At 41.7% G+C, this 18,261-nt stretch overlaps 1 protein-coding gene across 2 annotated transcripts; it reads right to left on the reverse strand.

The window, feature by feature from the left end:
* Positions 1-1,176: 1,176 nt before the first annotated feature.
* LOC120305193 (zinc finger protein 501-like) lies at positions 1,177-17,733 on the reverse strand. 2 transcript variants are annotated; one of them, XM_039336640.1, is made up of 4 exons: positions 17,500-17,733; positions 8,287-8,413; positions 8,075-8,170; positions 1,177-2,563 (listed from the first exon to the last, which is right to left on the reverse strand). In XM_039336640.1, the coding sequence occupies exons 1-4, from the start codon at positions 17,503-17,505 to the stop codon at positions 1,446-1,448; spliced, it is 1,347 nt and encodes a 448-aa protein (XP_039192574.1). In that variant the 5' UTR covers positions 17,506-17,733; the 3' UTR covers positions 1,177-1,445. The 2 variants fall into 2 exon arrangements, with proteins under 2 accessions (XP_039192574.1, XP_039192573.1); XM_039336639.1 differs by lacking the exon at positions 17,500-17,733 and adding an exon at positions 10,290-10,349.
* Positions 17,734-18,261: the final 528 nt, after the last annotated feature.

Consider the following 18,261-nt stretch of genomic DNA (forward strand, 5'->3'; position numbering starts at 1 on the left):
GCTAGCTTTGCTGCTGTTTTGAAACACTTGGGAGTTTGTTATTTCTGTATGATGAAAGATAAAAAACAGACAAGCTGATTAACCCAAAACGTTCTGGGAGGAACAACATATCAATACTACTTTACAATGCCTTGGTAAGGCCACACTTGGAACACTGCATCCAGTTTTGGTCACCACGATGTAAAAAAGATGTTGAGACTCTAGAAAGAGTACAGAGAAGAGCAACAAAGATTATTAGGGGACTGGAGGCTATAAGGAACGGCTGCTGGAATTTGATATGTCTAGTTTAATGAAGAGAAGGACAAGGGGGGACATGAAAGCAGTGTTCCAATATCTCAGGGGTTGCCCCAAAGAAGAGGGAGTCAAGCTATTCTCCAAAGCGCCTGAGGGCAGGACAAGAAGCAACAGATGGAAAATAATCAAGGAGAGAAGCACCCTAGAACTAAGGAGAAACTTCCTGACAGTTAGAACAATTAACCAATGGAACAACCTGCCTCCAGAAGTGGTGAATGCTCCAACACTGGAAGTTTTTAAGAAGAGACTGGACAGCCATTTGTCTGAAATGGTATAGGGTTTCCTGCCTGAGCAGGGGGTTGGACTGGATGACCTCCAAGGTCCCTTCCAACTTTTATTATTATTATTATTATTAAACATGGGCAACTGAGCCAATTGATCGTATAGTGCTAGCAGTAGCATTCAATCTGATATACCGCCCCATAGTGTTTCACCGCACTCTCTGGTTATACAATGTAAGCATTATTTGCATATTGGCCCCTACTATCTCGGTCCTTATTTTACTGACCTCAAAAGAATGGAAGGCTGAGTCAATCTTGACCCTTGTCAGGATCATATTCCTGGCTGTGGGTAGGGATAGCCTACAATATAGATAGTCCTCAACTTACAACAGTTTCCTTAGTGACCATTCAAAGTTACAATAGCACTGAAAAAAGTGAGGTGACCATTTTTCACAGTTATAACCGTTGCTGTATCCCCATGGTCATGTGATTTACATTTGGATGCTTGACAACTGGTTCATGTTTATGATGGTTACAGTGTCCCAGGGTCATGTGACCATCTTTTGTGACCTTCTGACAAGCAGTCAATGGGGAAGCCAGATTCACTTAACAACCGTACTAATTTAACAACTGCAGTGATTTGCTTAACAATTGTGGCGAGAAAAGTCATAAAACGGGACAAAACTCATTTAACACATTTCTCACTTAACAACATCAATTCTGGGCTCAGTTGTGGTCATAAGTCAAGGACTACCTGTATTGCACTTTAACCACTGAGCCACTAGGGCTCCACATGCTACTGCCATTAAAACTCAGTCCTTTCCCATGATCGAGTTGTACCTCAACATTATTTCTGTCATATCTGTCTTCTTCCATCGGCATCAAGGAAGCATTATTTTCCGGAACCTTTTCGTTTTAACTAAATATAAATTATTCAGAATGTATTTCATTTGAGCTCGCCGATCCACACTGAATAACATTTCTTGGCTCTTCAAAGCCATTGTCCCACTTAAGGTCATCACTAGGCTTAACTCTCGAATGAACTCGATGGTGCACGTGAAGATGGGAACGCCGCCTGAAGCATTTCCCACACACTAGGCATTTATAGGGTTTCTCTCCTGTGTGGATTCGCTGGTGTTTCACAAGATTGGATAGCTGAGCAAAACATTTCTTACACTCCAGGCACTTGTACGGCTTTTCTCCCGTGTGGACTCTTTGATGACTGACAAGAGCCGAACGTTGAGCAAAACACTTCCCACATTCCGGGCATTTGTGAGGCTTCTCTCCTGTATGGACCCTCTGGTGATTCACAACATCTGAACGGATCGCAAAAGATTTCCCACATTCTGGGCATTTGTAAGGTCTCTCCCCTGTGTGGATTCTCCTGTGTTTTACAAGATCAGATTGTTGGGCAAAACTTTTTCCACATTTCATGCATTTGTAGGGCTTCTCCCCTGTGTGAATTCTCTGATGGTTGACCAGGTTCGACTGATGAGCAAAGTGTTTGCCACACTCCTGACACTTGTAGGGCTTCTCTCCCGTGTGGACTCTTTGATGGCTCACCAGGACAGATTGACGGGCAAAACATTTGGTACACTGTAAGCACTGGTACGGTTTTTCTCCGGTGTGGACTCTCTGGTGATTGATGAGAACCGAGTGACGGGCAAAACACTTCCCACACTCCAGACATTTATAAGGTTTCTCTCCCGTGTGGACCCTTCGGTGTCGGATGAGCTGTGATCTCTGAGTAAAACATTTCACACACTCCAGGCACCGATAAGGTTTTTCTCCTGTGTGGATCCGGTGATGGTTGACAAGGACAGACTGCCGTGAAAAACATTTTCCACACTCGAAGCATTTAAAGGGTCTCTCTCCTGTATGGACGCGCTGGTGTTTCACAAGCTCGGAGTGATGAACAAAATATTTTGCACAGTCCAGGCATTTAAAAGGTTTCTCTCCCTTGTGAAGTAGTCGATGGATAGCCAGATCCGATTTCTGAAGGAAGCATTTTCCACACTTTCGACAGGAATTTTTTTTCTTCAGTGCCTCTGGGGAGAGAAAAACAAATCTTGATAATAGAAGGGACAACAGATTTTTGAGGATTCCCGAAGAAGCATTTATCTATTTCTCTGCCCGCCTGCCTGCCCCCCCCTCTCTCCACCTACCTACCTACCTACCTATCATTCTACCTTTCTATCTGAAAGCAATAGCCAAATTGATACTGATATTTTGTAATAAATATTACATACATTTAATATAGACAATAAGCTGGGTTGACAAGATCAGAAATGAGGAAGTAATAAGCCACCTGGGAAAGCCAAGGAAAATCATCAAAACAATTAAAAAACGAAAATTAGAATATTTCGGACATGTGATGCGACACCCAGAAAAATACAGCATACTCCATTTAATCCTCCAGGGAAATATTGAAGGCAAACGAGTTCCAGGCAGAAGAAGAACATTGTGGCTTCAAAATCTAAGGGACTGGTTTGGACAAAAGTCAGCAGCACTTTTTCGTGCGGCTGCTGATAAAAACAGGATCGCCAACATGATCACCAACGTCCAATAATGGATATGGCACAACAAGAAGAAGAATATAGACAATTGATTTGGGTTTGGGTTGTTGGTTTTTTACAGGCTTTACACAACCCGTAGCCTCGTTTGATCTGTATAGCTTTATAAATCTCAAAAATAAATAAAGGCATGAAGGCCTTTTTGATTAACTGAAGGCCTTGACAATATCGTATGAACCTTTGCCAGGAGTTTAACAGCATAGTTAATCCATAGGGAACTGGTTGATTCACTTAGGGTCAGCAGTGATTTGCTTAACAACTGTGGCAAAAATAATTGTAAAACGGGGCTCAGTCACGTGATGGCTTAACTGTGAATTTTCTGGCCCCCGGTGTGGTAAGTCGAGGACTACGTGTAATCAATTGGGTGTTTTTAAGCAAGAGTCAAGAATTAGAGGCTAAAGGACATGTTTATCGATAAGGAGCAGTTTGGAATCAAGAAAACCTCACAGAGTCGTAGGGGAGCCAAGGTGGCCTAGAAGCAGAGAAAGTGAGATGGGGTAAGATTCCCCCTGCGATTCACAACGGCTTCAATCAAAGCCAAGGAATGTTTTGGAACCAAATTCTTGTAGCAAGGAGAATTAACAGATTTGCCGTTCAGTCCTAAATTCCTCGCATCAAGGGCAAAACCACATCAAAAAAGACAGAAGAAAGAACTAAAGCAGGGGTAGTCAACCTTGGCTCTTTTATGACTCGTGGACTTCAATTCCCAGAATTCCTGAGCCAGCTAAGCTGGCTCAGGAATTCTGGGAGTTGAAGTCCATGAGTCATAAAAGAGCCCAGGTTGACTACCCCTGAACTAAAGGAAGCAAACACGGTTCAAATTTAAAACGGGAGTCTCGCACTAAGGGACTGGAGGCGAAAACATGCAAAGGACAGTTGCAGGAATTGGGTATGTCTAGTTTAATGAAGAGAAGGACGAGGGGGGACATGATAGCCATCTTCCAATATTTGGGGGGCTGCCACAAGGAAGAGAGGGTCAACTTATTCTCCAAAGCACCTGAAGGCAGGACAAGAAGCAACGGATGGAAACTCATCAAGGAGAGAAGCAACCTAGAACTAAGGAGAAATTTCCTGACAGTCAGGACAATTAACCAGTGGAACAACCTGCCTCCAGAAGTTGTGAATGCTCCAGCACTGGAAGTTTTAAAGAAGAGATTGGACAGCCATTTGTCTGAAATGGTATAGGTCTCCTGCTTGAGCAGGGGGTTGGACTAGATGACCTCCAAGGTCCCTTCCAACTCTGTTATTCTGTTACTCAGAGTTATGCCTCTTCAGAGATTTTAGCTGATACAGATTAACAGTTTGAAATCAAGAAAACCTCACAGAGTTATGCCTCTTCAGAGATTTCAGCTGATTACAGATCAACAAGAGCCAACCAAAGTAAAACATTTAAGGCAGGGGTCTTCAAACTTGGCCTTTTATGACTTGTGGACTTCAACTCCCAGAATTCTGGGAGTTGAAGTCCACGAGTCAAAAAAGAGCCAAGGTTGACTACCCCTGAACTAAAGGAAGCAAACACGATTCAAATTTAACCTCACAGAGTTATGCCTCTTCAGAGATTTCAGCTGATTACAGATCAACAAGAGCCAACCAAAGTAAAACATTTAAGGCAGGGGTCTTCAAACTTGGCCTTTTATGACTTGTGGACTTCAACTCCCAGAATTCCTCAGCCAGTGTGCCTGGCTGAGGAATTCTGGGAGTTGAAGTCCACAAGTCATAAAAGGGCCAAGTTTGAAGACCCCTGATTTAAGCTTTTATTACTTTTATCCTATGTTATTAAGTTTTCTTAGATGTATTTTAATCTGCTTCTACATTTCATGCTTTTTTCCACAACTTTGGAATTTACTGGTTTGAGATTTTTGTTTTAAAAGCCTAGAGTGGGCTCATGGACTCTATAATTGACAATATTTAATTTTTCCTTCCTGGCTGTTTAATTTGGCTTTTTGTGGCACAAAACTCTCTATACAACTCAGGGGATGTTTTGAATGGAAACTGAATTTTTTACATTTGTGCAAGAAACCCGAATGAGAAATTGTGATTGATTAGCAAGGGTTGAATCAATTAACCGTAGCATTTTCCTCCTTTCTGATTTTAAATAAGTGTGCAAATATTGCATCTGACTGTTCCTCCTTGATAGTAACCGAGCATAGAATTATTCTGCTAGTTTCGTTTGAGCTCATTTTACAGCTTCTACATATTAATTATGCTATGTCTAACTACATTTTTCCAGTATGGCAAGTTAATTTTGTCAAGTTCTATGAAGATATTATGCTTGTTACCATAAGAGGAAGCTCCTAAATAAGGAATCATCATTTGGGGCCATTTGGGGGGGGGGGATCTATGTGGTCATTAATGGTCAACACAGACTTGATGTCACATAATCAATCAATTAGAGGACATTAATTAGATGAATTTAAATGAATTTAAATGCAGAGAAACTAACTGAATTTCAATTGTGGCTCTACTTAGTTTTATTTAGTTTTATACATTAGGACCTATTTTAATGTTGCTGATTTTCTGCACTTTAACCTTTATATTTATTTTTTAATTTGTTCAGACTAGTGTAGTATAGTATTCATTCTTAATTGGCACTATTATCATTAGTTCCAACACAAAGAACTGAATGTTATTCTAAAACTGAATAACCTAAACATTGTTTTATTCAAACTTTATTATAAAACATGGTGTTTTAAGCACTTTCTTTATATTTAGTGTATATGATTTTAAAGAAATTGGTAGCATTGAATTCATCTTATGCTTAACATCATAACATTTTCTCAATACGTTTGATGACATTGAGGATCAAATTCTCATTTGTTAACAATGAGCAGCAGAAGGCAGAATAAAAATTTGATAAGGGGAGAAAACTAGTAACAATCAACAGAAGGTACTTCCTCTGTTCTATTACAAATTAGATATTTATTTACATGTGAATTGAATAAGTTTCAACAAAAACTTGATTTCAAATGTAAACATTCAGAATAGAACAGGATTAAGTTGATTCAAATACACACACACACACACACACACACACACACACACACACACACAGTATTTAAGGTTGACACCAGTGATAAATATGCTACAGTGTAGCCCCTAAGCTAGAATGGCAGGATAAATCTACTAAATATATCCCAAGATACAGTCAGAAATAAAAGGTGGAGATGATGCCTTAATTACACATAACAGAAACAGAATTGTGCTGAAACCAAGGTTGGAGAGACATCAGACAATCTGGGGATGGTTTAGAACAGTGGTTCTCAACCTGTGGGTCGGGACCCCATTTGGGGTCGAACGACCATTTCACAGGTGTCGCCAAACAACGCAGTCCGCCATTTTTTTCCCCTTTTCCTTAGCTGTGCTACTCCCTTTTATTCTATTGGCTTTTGAAAGCCAATAGAATAGACTCTCTTGAACAGAGTCTAATTCTATTGGCTTTCAAAAGCCAATAGGAATTGTCCAGGCTGTCTCTGCCATGCTGAGCCCGCCAAAAGTCCCATTCTGCAAATGGTGCTGCACCAGTTGAGTAGTCCTCGACTTACGACCGGTTGAGTAGTCCTCGACTTATGACCGGTTGGGGGTCACGGCATTAAAAAGGTTGAGAACCACTGGTTTAGAAAGAGAAAAGGAACATGTACTCAAATAAATAATATCTAGATCTAAGCAAAGATGAATTGTTACAAATTCAAAAAACCTACAGAATAACTCATGGACAGCATGTAGAAGAATCTTACCATGTGGTATACTCATTAAATTTACAGATTTAAAGCCAAGGGATGCAATAGTGTCATTATGAGAGCCAGTTTTGTCTAATGTTTAAGACACCAGACTAGAAACCAGGAAGCTGTGAGTTTTAGTCCTGCCTTAGCCATAAAAACAGACTGGGTGATTTTGGACCAGCCACGCTTTCTCAGCCCACAACGTCAGGCTCTGGAGACAACCTGGTTAGTCAGTTCTTGTTGCAACCAATGAAATCGGCCCTTGATTTAGCCGGGGGGCGGGGGGGGGAAGGCAGACCCTGAACTTGCAAGAAAACACTAGGAAGAAAAAAATTGTCATTAAAAAGATGTGACATTCCTTTAAAACGTGGAGGTACGACAAGTTGTTTCCTGTTCTGTTTCAGGAAAAGAGGCATTGAGACGAAGCAACGGGTTCCAACAGTTCTCCTTTATTGCAAACACCAACAGAACAGGTTTTAAAATGGTGCGGGGCCCCCTTTTATAGCCCCCCTGCACAATACCTTGCTTGCCAATCATTCCAAAGGATCTTTGGCCAATCATTCCAAAGGATCTTGTGTGCACGCAAGGCTGGGAGCAGCCTTTTTTGTCCCGGGCATCCACATGGTCTGCCCAGGCCAATCGCTGCAACCTGTGCCTGCGGGCCCAGGACATAACATTCCCCCCCCCCCTACACACACACAAACACAATAAACTTTGAAAGCAAAGAGACAGAACATTTGGACATCTCGTCTCTAAGAAAGGAAGATCAAACCCAGGTGGGGTACTTGGTTGCATTTTTAAGGATCTGCTCAAACAAAATACAGGTAGTCCTCAACTTGTAAGAGTTCATTTTGTGACTGTTCAAAGTTACAACGGCCCTGAAAAAAAGTGACCATGACAATTTTGCACACGTCAACTGTTGCAGCATCCCCATGGTCACCTGATCAAAATTCAGACGCTTGGCAACTGGATCATATTTATGACAGTTGCCGTGTCCAGGGATCATGTGATCCTCTTCGGCAACCTTCTGACGGGCAAAGTCAACGAGGAAGCCAGATTCCCTTAACGGCAGTGAATCGCTTAACAACGATGGCAAGAAAGGTCGTAAAATGGGGCAAAATTCATTTAACAAATGTCTCACTTAGCCACATAAATTTTGGGCTCTCCTTGTGGTCTTAAGTTGAGGACTATCTTCTGTGGAGACAAAAGAAGAGAGATTTCCGTGGCTTTATTTGCCAACTGGGATATTTTTTTTTCCATCTCTCACCTGAGCTGTTGGCATCCACCCCTGGAGAGTCTAACAGCCAAGGTTCTTCTCCTCGTTCCAGACGAGAGATGAGATTTGGCTTCGGAGCAGGAAACCCTTGACAGAAAATCAAATTAAAAATCACAGTCCTGAAAATACAAGGGAGAAGCAGAGATTGATCACAGTCCTTTGCATCCGTCTTTAGCTCAACGAAAGAAGGAAGAGACTCGTACCTAAGGAGGCCACGTTCTCATAATTCTCCACCATGACTTCTTTGTATAAAGCTCTCTGGGTTGGATCCAGCAGAGCCCCCTGGCCCTCCGTGAAATACACGGCCACATCTTTAAATGACACCAGCCTCTGAAAGGACAAAGAAAATGGATTCAGCCTCCCTGTCTCTCCAAACTTTCTTCCTGCATCAGTCCCTGGTAGATGCAATCCTTTTAGCCAGAGACCCGTGAAAGGCAAAAGAGAAAGTGGAAATTGACATGAAAGCAATGTTCCAGTATTTGAGGGGCTGCCACGAAGAAGAGGGGGTCAAATTATTCTCCAAAGCAGGGTTGTTAATTTTTGGATGGCATGCCTATCTAATTTTTAATAAAAAGGTTGATAGGGCTTTCAAATCTCATATTATGAGGACCTCCTTACTTCGGGTTTGGAGGAAATATTATAGAAATGATTTTAAAATTCCACTAATGGGCTATTCCATGGCATGCGATTGAAGGGATAAGAAGAGGGGTCAGGATGGATAGCGTTTCTTATGCACAATTACTCAGGTGGGATGGTAAAAATTGGCAGTTAAAATCTATGGAAGATTTAGCATAGGAAAATATTATATATTCATGGTTTCACTACAGACAAATAATGGATAGGTGGAAGATAGATCGGAATGTGGGTTTGCTTAGAGAAGATGAGAATCTGTTTAAACAAATAAAATATCAAAGGCGAACTCACATTAAGAGAATTTATGGGGTCTTAGTAGAATTGAACTCAGAAGCAGAGTTAGTCAAAGAATGTATGATTAAATGGGCACAAAACTTTGGTGAACCGGTACTATTAGATACCTGGGAAATTATTTGGGTGAGGAACGTTAAATTTACACAAGCCCAAAATTTAAGGGAGAACTTTTATAAAATGTTTTATAGATGGCATCTTGATCCACAAAAAATGTCTCGTATGTATCCTGATCTACAGCCTAAATGTTGGAGATGTGGAAGTTTGGATGCTACATATTATCATATTTGGTGGACGTGTAAAAATATAAAAGCTTTTGGGATTAAGATATGGTGGAATATTCAAAGAATTTTTAGAAGGAGGGTAAAATTTACCCCACAATTGTTTTTATTAGGTATTGTTACAGATTGTGATACTAAAGATATCACATTGATGTTAAATTTAATCACAGCTGCAAGGTTGTTAGTAGCACACTGTTGGAAGAAGGAATCTCTGCCTACCTTGCAAGAGTGGCTTTTTAAAGTTTCTTATCTGGCGGAAATGGCAAAGATTTCGGCTTTCCTGAAGGATCAATCTCAAGAGAAGTATGTTGTGGTATGGAGGAAATGGATAGATTTTATACAACACAAGATGGATATTAAAAAATATTATTTAGCTTTTTAATAATTTATATTGAAAAGCCAATTTTCTTGAAAAGCCAAACTTTTTTCCCTTTTTTTCTGTTTATTATTATTATTTTCTTCTTTCCTCTTTTCTATTTTTCTTTATATATATATATATATATATATTACCTTTAATTATTTTATAACTTGTTTAAGTAATGTATTTAGATTTGTTTATAGTTTTATAACTTATATTGAAAAGTTAATTTTTTTTCATTTTTTTATGTATTTTTTTTCCTTCCTTTTTGGTATTTATGTTTTTCTTTTTTTTACATATATATTGTTGTTAATTATTTAGTAATTTGTTTAAGTAATGTATCTAGATTTATTTATATTTTATACTTTTCTTAAGATTTTTTGAAGAAATTCTAATTAAGCCTATATCCAGTTCTGGGATAGTCGGGGGAGGGAAAGGGAGGGTTGGGGAGGGATGGGGAAAACTGTTTTGTTTTTGTATTGTAAAACCTTATAAATTTTCAATTAAAAAAAAAATTATTCTCCAAAGCTCCAGAGAGCAAGACAAGAAACAATGGTTGGAAACGGACCAAAGAGAGAAGCAACCTGGAATTAAGGAGAAGCTTCCTAGCAGTGAGAACAATTAACCCAGTGGAACAGCTTGCCTTCAGAAATCGTGGGCGCTCCATCACTGGAGGTTTCTAAGAAGAGACTGGACAGTCACTTGTCTGAAATGGTATCGGGCCGGGTGGCGAACCTATGGCACGTATGCCACAGGTGACACGCAGAGCTCTCTCTGTGGGCCTGCACGTCGTCGCCCCAGTCCTAGACTTTCAGCTGGGTTTTATAAAACCTTTTCGCTTTGGGCCTCCGCCACTGTGTGCAAAAAAAAAAAAAAAAGGGTTCAATCAATCAATCAATTTCAACTTCTTGTAGGAAAAAAAAGATCTCTCAAAGTTGGAATTGATTGATTGCACTTTTTAGTCCCACCCAGTCTGCTGTTACCAACACAGCCACACCCACCCAATATGGGCCACGCCCACCCAATGGGCCACGCCCACCCAGCACCCAACAATACATAAGTGGATTTTGGGTTGCAGTTTGGGCACTCGGTCTCTAAAAGGTTCGCCCTCACTGGTATAGATTCTCCTGCTTGAGCAAGGGGGCTGGACTAGAAGACCTCCAAGATCCCTTCCAGATTCTATTCTATTCTATTCTATTCTATTCTATTCTATTCTATTCTATATTGGTATCAACGATTGGTGCAGAATAAAACAAACACAGGCAGACCAACACCATTATGCCCAATAGGTTAAGTTTTTTCCAATATTATGTAGGTAGTCCTCAACTTACAGTGGCACTGAAAAGAGTGACTTATGACCATTTTTCACATTAACGACCGCTGCAGCATCCCCATAATCATGTGATCAAAATTTGAACGCTTGTTGGGTAGAATATCTACAATTAAGATGAATATTTTTCCAAGATTACTGTACCTGTTTCAGACAATTCCAATAAGAGTAGAAAAAATACTTTGAAGAATTAAATAAAACGATATTAAAATTTATACGGCAAGGCAAAAAAACGAGAATAAATGTAAAAATGTTACAAGATGCCAAAAATAGAGAGACTTTTAGCCTTCCGGATTGGGAGCTATATCATCAAACATCAGTATTTACGTGGGTAAAAGAATGGATTAATCTGAGAATATAAGATTGTTGACACTGGAGGGTCGTGATCTCCAATTGGGATGGCACGCGTTTTTATGTTATGGGAACAGCGAGCTACATTGCTACTTTCAAAGCTGCACTGGTTGCCTATTGGTCTCCGGGTCCAATTCAAGGTGTTGGTCATTACCTTTAAAGCCCTATATGGCTCAGGGCCAGGCTATTTGCGAGACCGCCTACTACCTCATAGTTCCCTACGTCCGGTTAGATCCCACAGGCTGGGCCTCCTTCGGGCCCCCTTGGCCAAGCAGTGCCATTTGGCAGGGCCGCGGAGGAGGGCCTTCTCTGTGATGGCGCCCACACTTTGGAATCAGCTCCCCCCGGAGATTAGGACCGCTCCCACCCTGTTGGTCTTCCGTAAGCTACTTAAGACCTGGCTTTTCCGGCAGGCCTGGGGTTTATAAAACCTTACCCCTGGATGATTGTTTTTGTATTGTTGTTTGTTATGTTTTATGTGTTTTTTATTGTTAGCCGCCCAGAGTCCTTCGGGAGTGGGGCGGCTTATAAATTTTAAAAACAACAATAATAATAATTATAGTAGGAATGCATTATTGTTAGTATGGACAAAGATTAAACAACAACAGTATTTGAAAATACTAGTCTGATTATCTACAATGGAGGCACCAATACATATATAAACTCCTCCTCCGATATGATATGAAGATAGAATAGGTTTTTTTAAAAAGCATGATAAAATGGATGCAGAACTTTAACGAAACAGTCACAACTCAACAGTGGGAAAAACTATGGACCAAACCCATTAAATTCACTCTAACTTATAATTGGTATAAAATCTTTTACAGATGGTTCCCACCTCCAATACAGATACATAATACAGTAACAAATGTTGGAAATGTCATGAAACAGAAGGGACATTTCACCACATACTGGAAAGATCTACCATGGCTCCATCAGAGAATTTTAGCGATTCAGTCTGAAATGAAATCACATTTTAACTTGGTATAAGTCCAAAATATGTTAATGAGGAAAAAGAACCTACTGAGATAAACGCTCACAGCTACAAGGACAAACTTTGCCAAGCACAGGGAGAAAGATACAGCACCAAAGATGGAAATTAATCAAGGAGAGAAGCAACCTAGAACAAAGGAGAAACTTCCTGATAGTTAGAACAATTAACCAGTGGAACAACCTGCCTCCAGAAGCGGTGAATGCTCCAACAGTGGAAGTTTTTAAGAAGAGACTGGACAGCCATTTGTCCGAAATGGTGTAGGGTTTCCTGCCTGAGCAGGGGGTTGGACTAGATGACCTCCAAGGTCCCTTCCAACTATTATTATTATTATTATTATTATTATTATTATTATATCTGAGTCTGAACTTAAACTTGAAGATTACAGGTAGTCCTTATGACCACAGTTGAACACAAAATTTATGTTGCAAAGTGAAGAATTTGTTAAATGAGTTTTACCCCATTTTACGACTTTTCTTACCACATTTGTTAAGTGAATCACTGCACTTGTTAAGTTAGTAACATGGTCGTTAAGTGAATCTGGCCTCCCTCCCCTTATCAGAAGGTCACAAAAGAGGATCACATGACCTCGGGACACTGCAACCGTCATAAATATGAACCAGTTGTCAAGCATCTGAATGTAAATCACGTTGACCATGGGGATGCTGCAATGGTCATAAGTGTGAAAAACGGTCATAAGTCATTTTTTTCAGTACCCTGGTAATTTTGTGTGGTCACTAAACGAACTGTTGTAAGTTGAGGACTGCCTGTACAAGCAATAATGGTAAAACTAACCACATGCAGGTAGTCCTCAATCTACAACCAGAATTGGGCTTGGAGAATCCATTGAGACTCTAGAACAGGAGTGTCAAATCCGCAACATCACATGATGTGTCATGATGTATCGTGACTTTTTCTCCATTGCCGGCAATGGGGTGGGAGGTGTTTCGCCATGATGCATCTGGCCTGCAGGCTGGCAGTTTGACACCCCTGCTCTAGAAAGAGTGCAGAGAAGAGCAACAAGGATGATCAGGGGACTGGAGGCTAAAACATATAAGGAACGGCTGCTGGAATTGGTACGTCTAGTTTAATGAAAAGAAGGACAAGGGGGGACATGATAGCCGTCTTCCAATATCTCAGGGGCTGCCATAAAGAAGAGGGAGTCAAGCTATTCTCCAAAGCACCTGAAGGCAGGACAAGAAGCAACGGATGGAAACTAATCAAGGAGAGAAGCAACCTAGAACTAAGGAGAAACTTCCTGACAGTTAGAACAATTATCCAGTGGAACCTTCTGCCTCCAGAAGCAGTGAATGCTCCAACACTGGAGGTTTTTAAGAAGAGACTGGACAGCCATTTGTCTGAAATGGTATAGGGTTTCCTGCCTGAGCAGGGGGTTGGACTAGATGACCTCCAAGGTCCCAAGGTCCCTTCCAACTTTATTATTATTGTTGTTGCTGTTATTGTTAAGCAGGTGTTCGTTAAGTCAAGTCTCACCTCACCGCACCCTACAACAGTGGTGGCGAACCTATAGCACATGTGCCAGAGGCGGCACTCAGAGCCCTCTCTGTAGGCATTTCTCTGAACTGCTGGTGGCGGGCTGCGGAGCCCGAGAGTCCGCCGGTCGAGGGGCCGGCAGGCTGTGGCTGCTGACACACACTGTCGGCCCCCATGCGCTCGCTGGCCTCTGTGTGCGGAGGCCAATGGTGTCAGGCAGCAGCGGCCCCGGCCCCTGACTTGCCTTGCCCTGAGATAATGGCACCCCACCCTGCCTCACCCCACCACGCAGGACGAGCCTCCTACCCACCACCTCACCTGCCAGAGACCGCTGGATCTCCCCCAACCCTGCCCGGCCCCCACAGGCGTCCCTCCCCACGAGCACCATCTTGGCCACACCCACCCAGTCTGTCATGACCACCACAGCCACGCCCACCCAGTGGGCCACGCCCACCTGGCACCCAGCAATAAATAAGTGGGTTTTGGGTTGCAGTTTGGGCACTCGGTCTCTAAAAGGTTCACCATCACTGCCCTACAACCTTTTTTTTGCCTTGGTTGTTAAACAAGAGATCACATGACTTTGATTTGCAAGCTTCTCCCAGCTTCCGCACTGAGTCTGCTTGTTGGAAGCCAGCTGGGAAGGCTGCAAGTGACCCCAGGATAAATGCAAATGTCATACATACTTGCTGGTTGCTAAGCACCCTGCATCAGGATCACGTGACTCTAGGGAACACTGCAATGGTCGTAAGTATGAGGACCGCTCATAGGTCACTTTTTTCACTGACACTGTAACTTTGAACAGTCGCTAAATGAATGCTCATAAATTGAAGACTATCTGTATATCCACAACAGAAGCTTAACTAAATATGGGCAAGAATGGCCTTGATGTACCCAGTACATCACTCAGCAAAGAAACTACAAACATTTACAGTATGGGAAGTCCTCGACTTATGACCACAATAAAGCCCAAAATTTCTGTTGCTAAGTGAGATAGTTGTTAAGTGAATTTTGCCCCATGTTATGATCTTTCTTGCCACAGGTGTTAAGTTAATCACTGCAGTTGTTAAGCCACAGGTTGTTAAGTGAATCTGGCTTCCCCACTGTCAGAAGGCCGCAAAAGATGGTCACATGACCCCGGGACACTGCAACTGTCATAAATATGAGGCAGTTACCAAGCGTCCGAATTTTGATCCCGTAACCATCAGGGTGTGCAATGGGTGTAAATGTGAAAAAACTTCATCATAAATCACTTTTGTCAGTGTCATTGTAACCTTGGTCACTAAATGCACTGTTGTAAGTCAAGGACTCTCTGTATAATTTAAGGTGATCTAAATATTTCTAAATACTGCAAATCAGTTGGACTATAGAGAAGAGGTAAATTAGAGACCAAAATTATTATTTGCTCTTCCAAATAGCTCTTTTTTCCCCCTTTCTCTTTCTTTTTTCCTTAACATTTATGAACAATAATAAACAACACAGATCTTAAACTTAACTCAAAGATACAAACCTTGATTACATTATAAAGTACTTACCATATTTTGCAACTGTCTATCAATACCATTCTTCACTTCAGTTGTACAAATCAAGTCACCTTATGTTCATTAACATTTAATGAATTATATTTAACATTGATATCGACTTTGTTTTCCTTATCTTTAAAGGTTTATCTGAACTTTCATAGGGTTAATAATGTATTGCTTATATTGATGATTGATACTCGCCTCTGTACCCAGCAAACATTTGCGTTTTATAATATAAGAAATAAAATAATTACTTAGGCAGGGGAAGAATAGAGAAGATGTTCCCTTTTTCAAATCCTACAGTGGTCGTTCTGGAGAAAAAGATTTAAAGTTTGGGGGGGAAAGAGGATAATAAAATTGGTTGGGGGAAGCACAAGAATATTATAAAAAAGTTTGTTGAAACTTAAGCTTTAAACTTGGGCAAGTTTCAGAAGACAATTCTTAGAATGCTGGCTGGTGAATTCTGGGAATTGAAGTTTACCTATTTTAAACTTGCCCAGGTTGAGAAACACTGTCTTTGAGCTGCTATTTTATTTTAGGCAAGGATAATCCCTTTGCAATTTGCACGCAAGTACAGTTAATCCACAACTTACAACCACGGTTGAGCCCAAAATTTCCATTGCTAAGCAAGATAGTTGTTAAATGAATTTTGCCCTATTTTATGACCTTTCTTGCTACAGTTGTTAAGTGAATCACTGCAGTTGTTAAGTTAGTAACATAGTTGTTAAGTGAATCTGACTTCCCCATTGACTTTGCTTGTCAGAAAGTTGCAAGATGTGATCATATGAACCCGGGACACTACAACCATCATAAATATGAGACAGTTGCCAAGTGTCCGTATTTGGATCACATGACCATGAGAATGCTGCAACAGTTGTAAGTGTAAAAAAAACAATCACGTCACCTTTTTGGGTGCTGTTTTAACTTCAAACGGTCACTAAATGAATGGTTGTAAATCAAGGACAACCTGTACCAAAAACAGCCAATGGGAGAAACTATCTTATGTTTCTTTGTTCTCAATGAGAATTCTGGTGCTCAAAATATTCCTCACTATGGCAACAGCCATAAGTCCCTCAAAATGGTTTCTAAAAACAACATCAGCTTTTATGAAAATGACTTGTATAGAAATAAATCAGAGACCCTTTCTGATTTGGCAATGCTAATGATCCTGTAATATTACATTGGATTAATTTTGCTATTTGAACCAACTTTATTTTAAATAAGTTAAATGTTTCCATAAACTTGCTTTTTAAAAAAATGCAGACAATACCTAACAGCTAAAGATTTAGAGATACATAAAGAGCAACGCCATAACATTTTCTCACCCGTAACAGCCCTATTTTTCTGAGCTCTTCTTTTTAAAACCAGCTTTTAAAAAGGAAACGGAAACGCCATTGGATGGAATAACTACAATTTACTTCTATGCTAAACCATGGCTTGTTCCAGGACAATGATGCAAGAGATGGAAGCAGGCTCGACACTGATTTAATGCAAATATAAAGCAACCCTTTGGAGGAGGGCATTCACAAGTGCAAACAGTGGTCTCTTAAGGCCCTGGCTTCTGTTTTCCTTCATCCGTTCCATAAGTTGAGATACCTGCAACTAAGTTCACCACCGGGGACATTTAATAATTGATATTCAACTCACATTGTCCTTGACTGAAAGAAGAACGGAGTATTATAAACCACAGATGTACAGAAAACCTTTCCGGAAATGGCACCAGGCTGCGTTTATTCTCCCGCACCAACCAAGGGTCCCCTTCGGCACCCCCTCACTTCAAAACGGGCAAGGGATTCGGGTTTGTCAATCTGCCAACTTCCTTAAGAGCAACTTTGCAGCCTGGAGGGGCGCCCCCAAATCTGCGGATCGGTCGATCGGACGATTCCCTGCAGCGAAAGGGCTCCTAACTTGGATCTCCCACGGAGGCCCCCCCCCCGCTTTTCCCCGTCGGAGAAAACAAAGGGGTGCCTGCCCCCCCCCAGTATCCGGCGCCCCTCGCTCGCCTGCTCCCCTTTAGGGCTTCTGCCTCTCTCCGAGGGGTCGGATCGCACAGATGGGTTGAGAAAAGCCCGGACAAAGGGCTGGACGGTCTGCCCAGCCTCTCCCCCTTTCTAGCGGGAGCCCCCGATCCCTCAATCCTGCCGCCGCTGCCGCCGCTGGCCCTCACCCGCATCGGCCAACAGCACCACCGCGGCTCCTCCGGGAGGGTTTCCCGCGGCTTTAGACCCTTCAGAGCGATTTCTCCGTCTCGCTCGCCGCGGAGATCCACGCCTCCTCCATGCCAGATCGCGCAATGTCAGCCGCCAGATCTCTGGCGCGGGGAGCACTCAGGAGCCACCTAGGCTGCTGGGACGTGTAGTCTTCCCGGTGTTTTGCTTGCCGTGCAAAATCCGACATTCCCCTCCAGTCTCTCTCTCTCTCTCTCTCTCTCACACACACACACGCACACACGGGATTCTGGGAGCTGTAGTTCCCCCCCCCCCCACACACAGAACCTTTAGGCATCATCATCATCAGTATTTTATCTGGTAGCCTAGAGTTAAGACACAAGCAAATGACAGTCGCCAGCATTAACCCTGTGACAGATTGTGCACCGGTACAAGAAGATCCAGACTCCGCAGTGTTTCTCAACCTTGACAATTTTAAGGCATGTGGACTTCAACTCCCAGAATTCCACAGCCAGCAATGCTGGCTGTGGAATTCTGAGAGTTGAAGTCCACATGCCTTAAAATTGTCAAGGTTGAGAAATACTAATCCAGAGAGACTCTGAATCCCAAAGCTGCTTTCATTTCTCAACCAAGAAGCTTCTTCAGCTCTGACTGGATGGTGGAGAAATGGAAGGATTTATATTTATATGGCCTCAACGACTCTCTTAAAAAATGCAAATGTCTGCAAGGAATATAAATCCTCCCATTCCCTGCCATATGGT

The sequence above is a fragment of the Crotalus tigris genome, unplaced genomic scaffold, assembly GCF_016545835.1.
Source record: "Crotalus tigris isolate CLP2741 ecotype Arizona unplaced genomic scaffold, ASM1654583v1 scf7180000017666.379230911805:20528666, whole genome shotgun sequence".
Lineage (NCBI taxonomy): Eukaryota > Metazoa > Chordata > Lepidosauria > Squamata > Viperidae > Crotalus > Crotalus tigris.

Coding starts and splice junctions, on each gene's coding strand:
- LOC120305193 (XM_039336639.1), bottom strand. CDS start 10,313: ATGGAGCGCCCACGATTTCTGAAG. Junction 8,414..10,289: donor AGCGCCCACGATTTCTGAAG/GCAAGCTGTTCC, acceptor TTGTCCTTTCAG/AGGCTGGTGTCATTTAAAGA. Junction 8,171..8,286: donor TGAGAACGTGGCCTCCTTAG/GTACGAGTCTCT, acceptor TTTTCTGTCAAG/GGTTTCCTGCTCCGAAGCCA.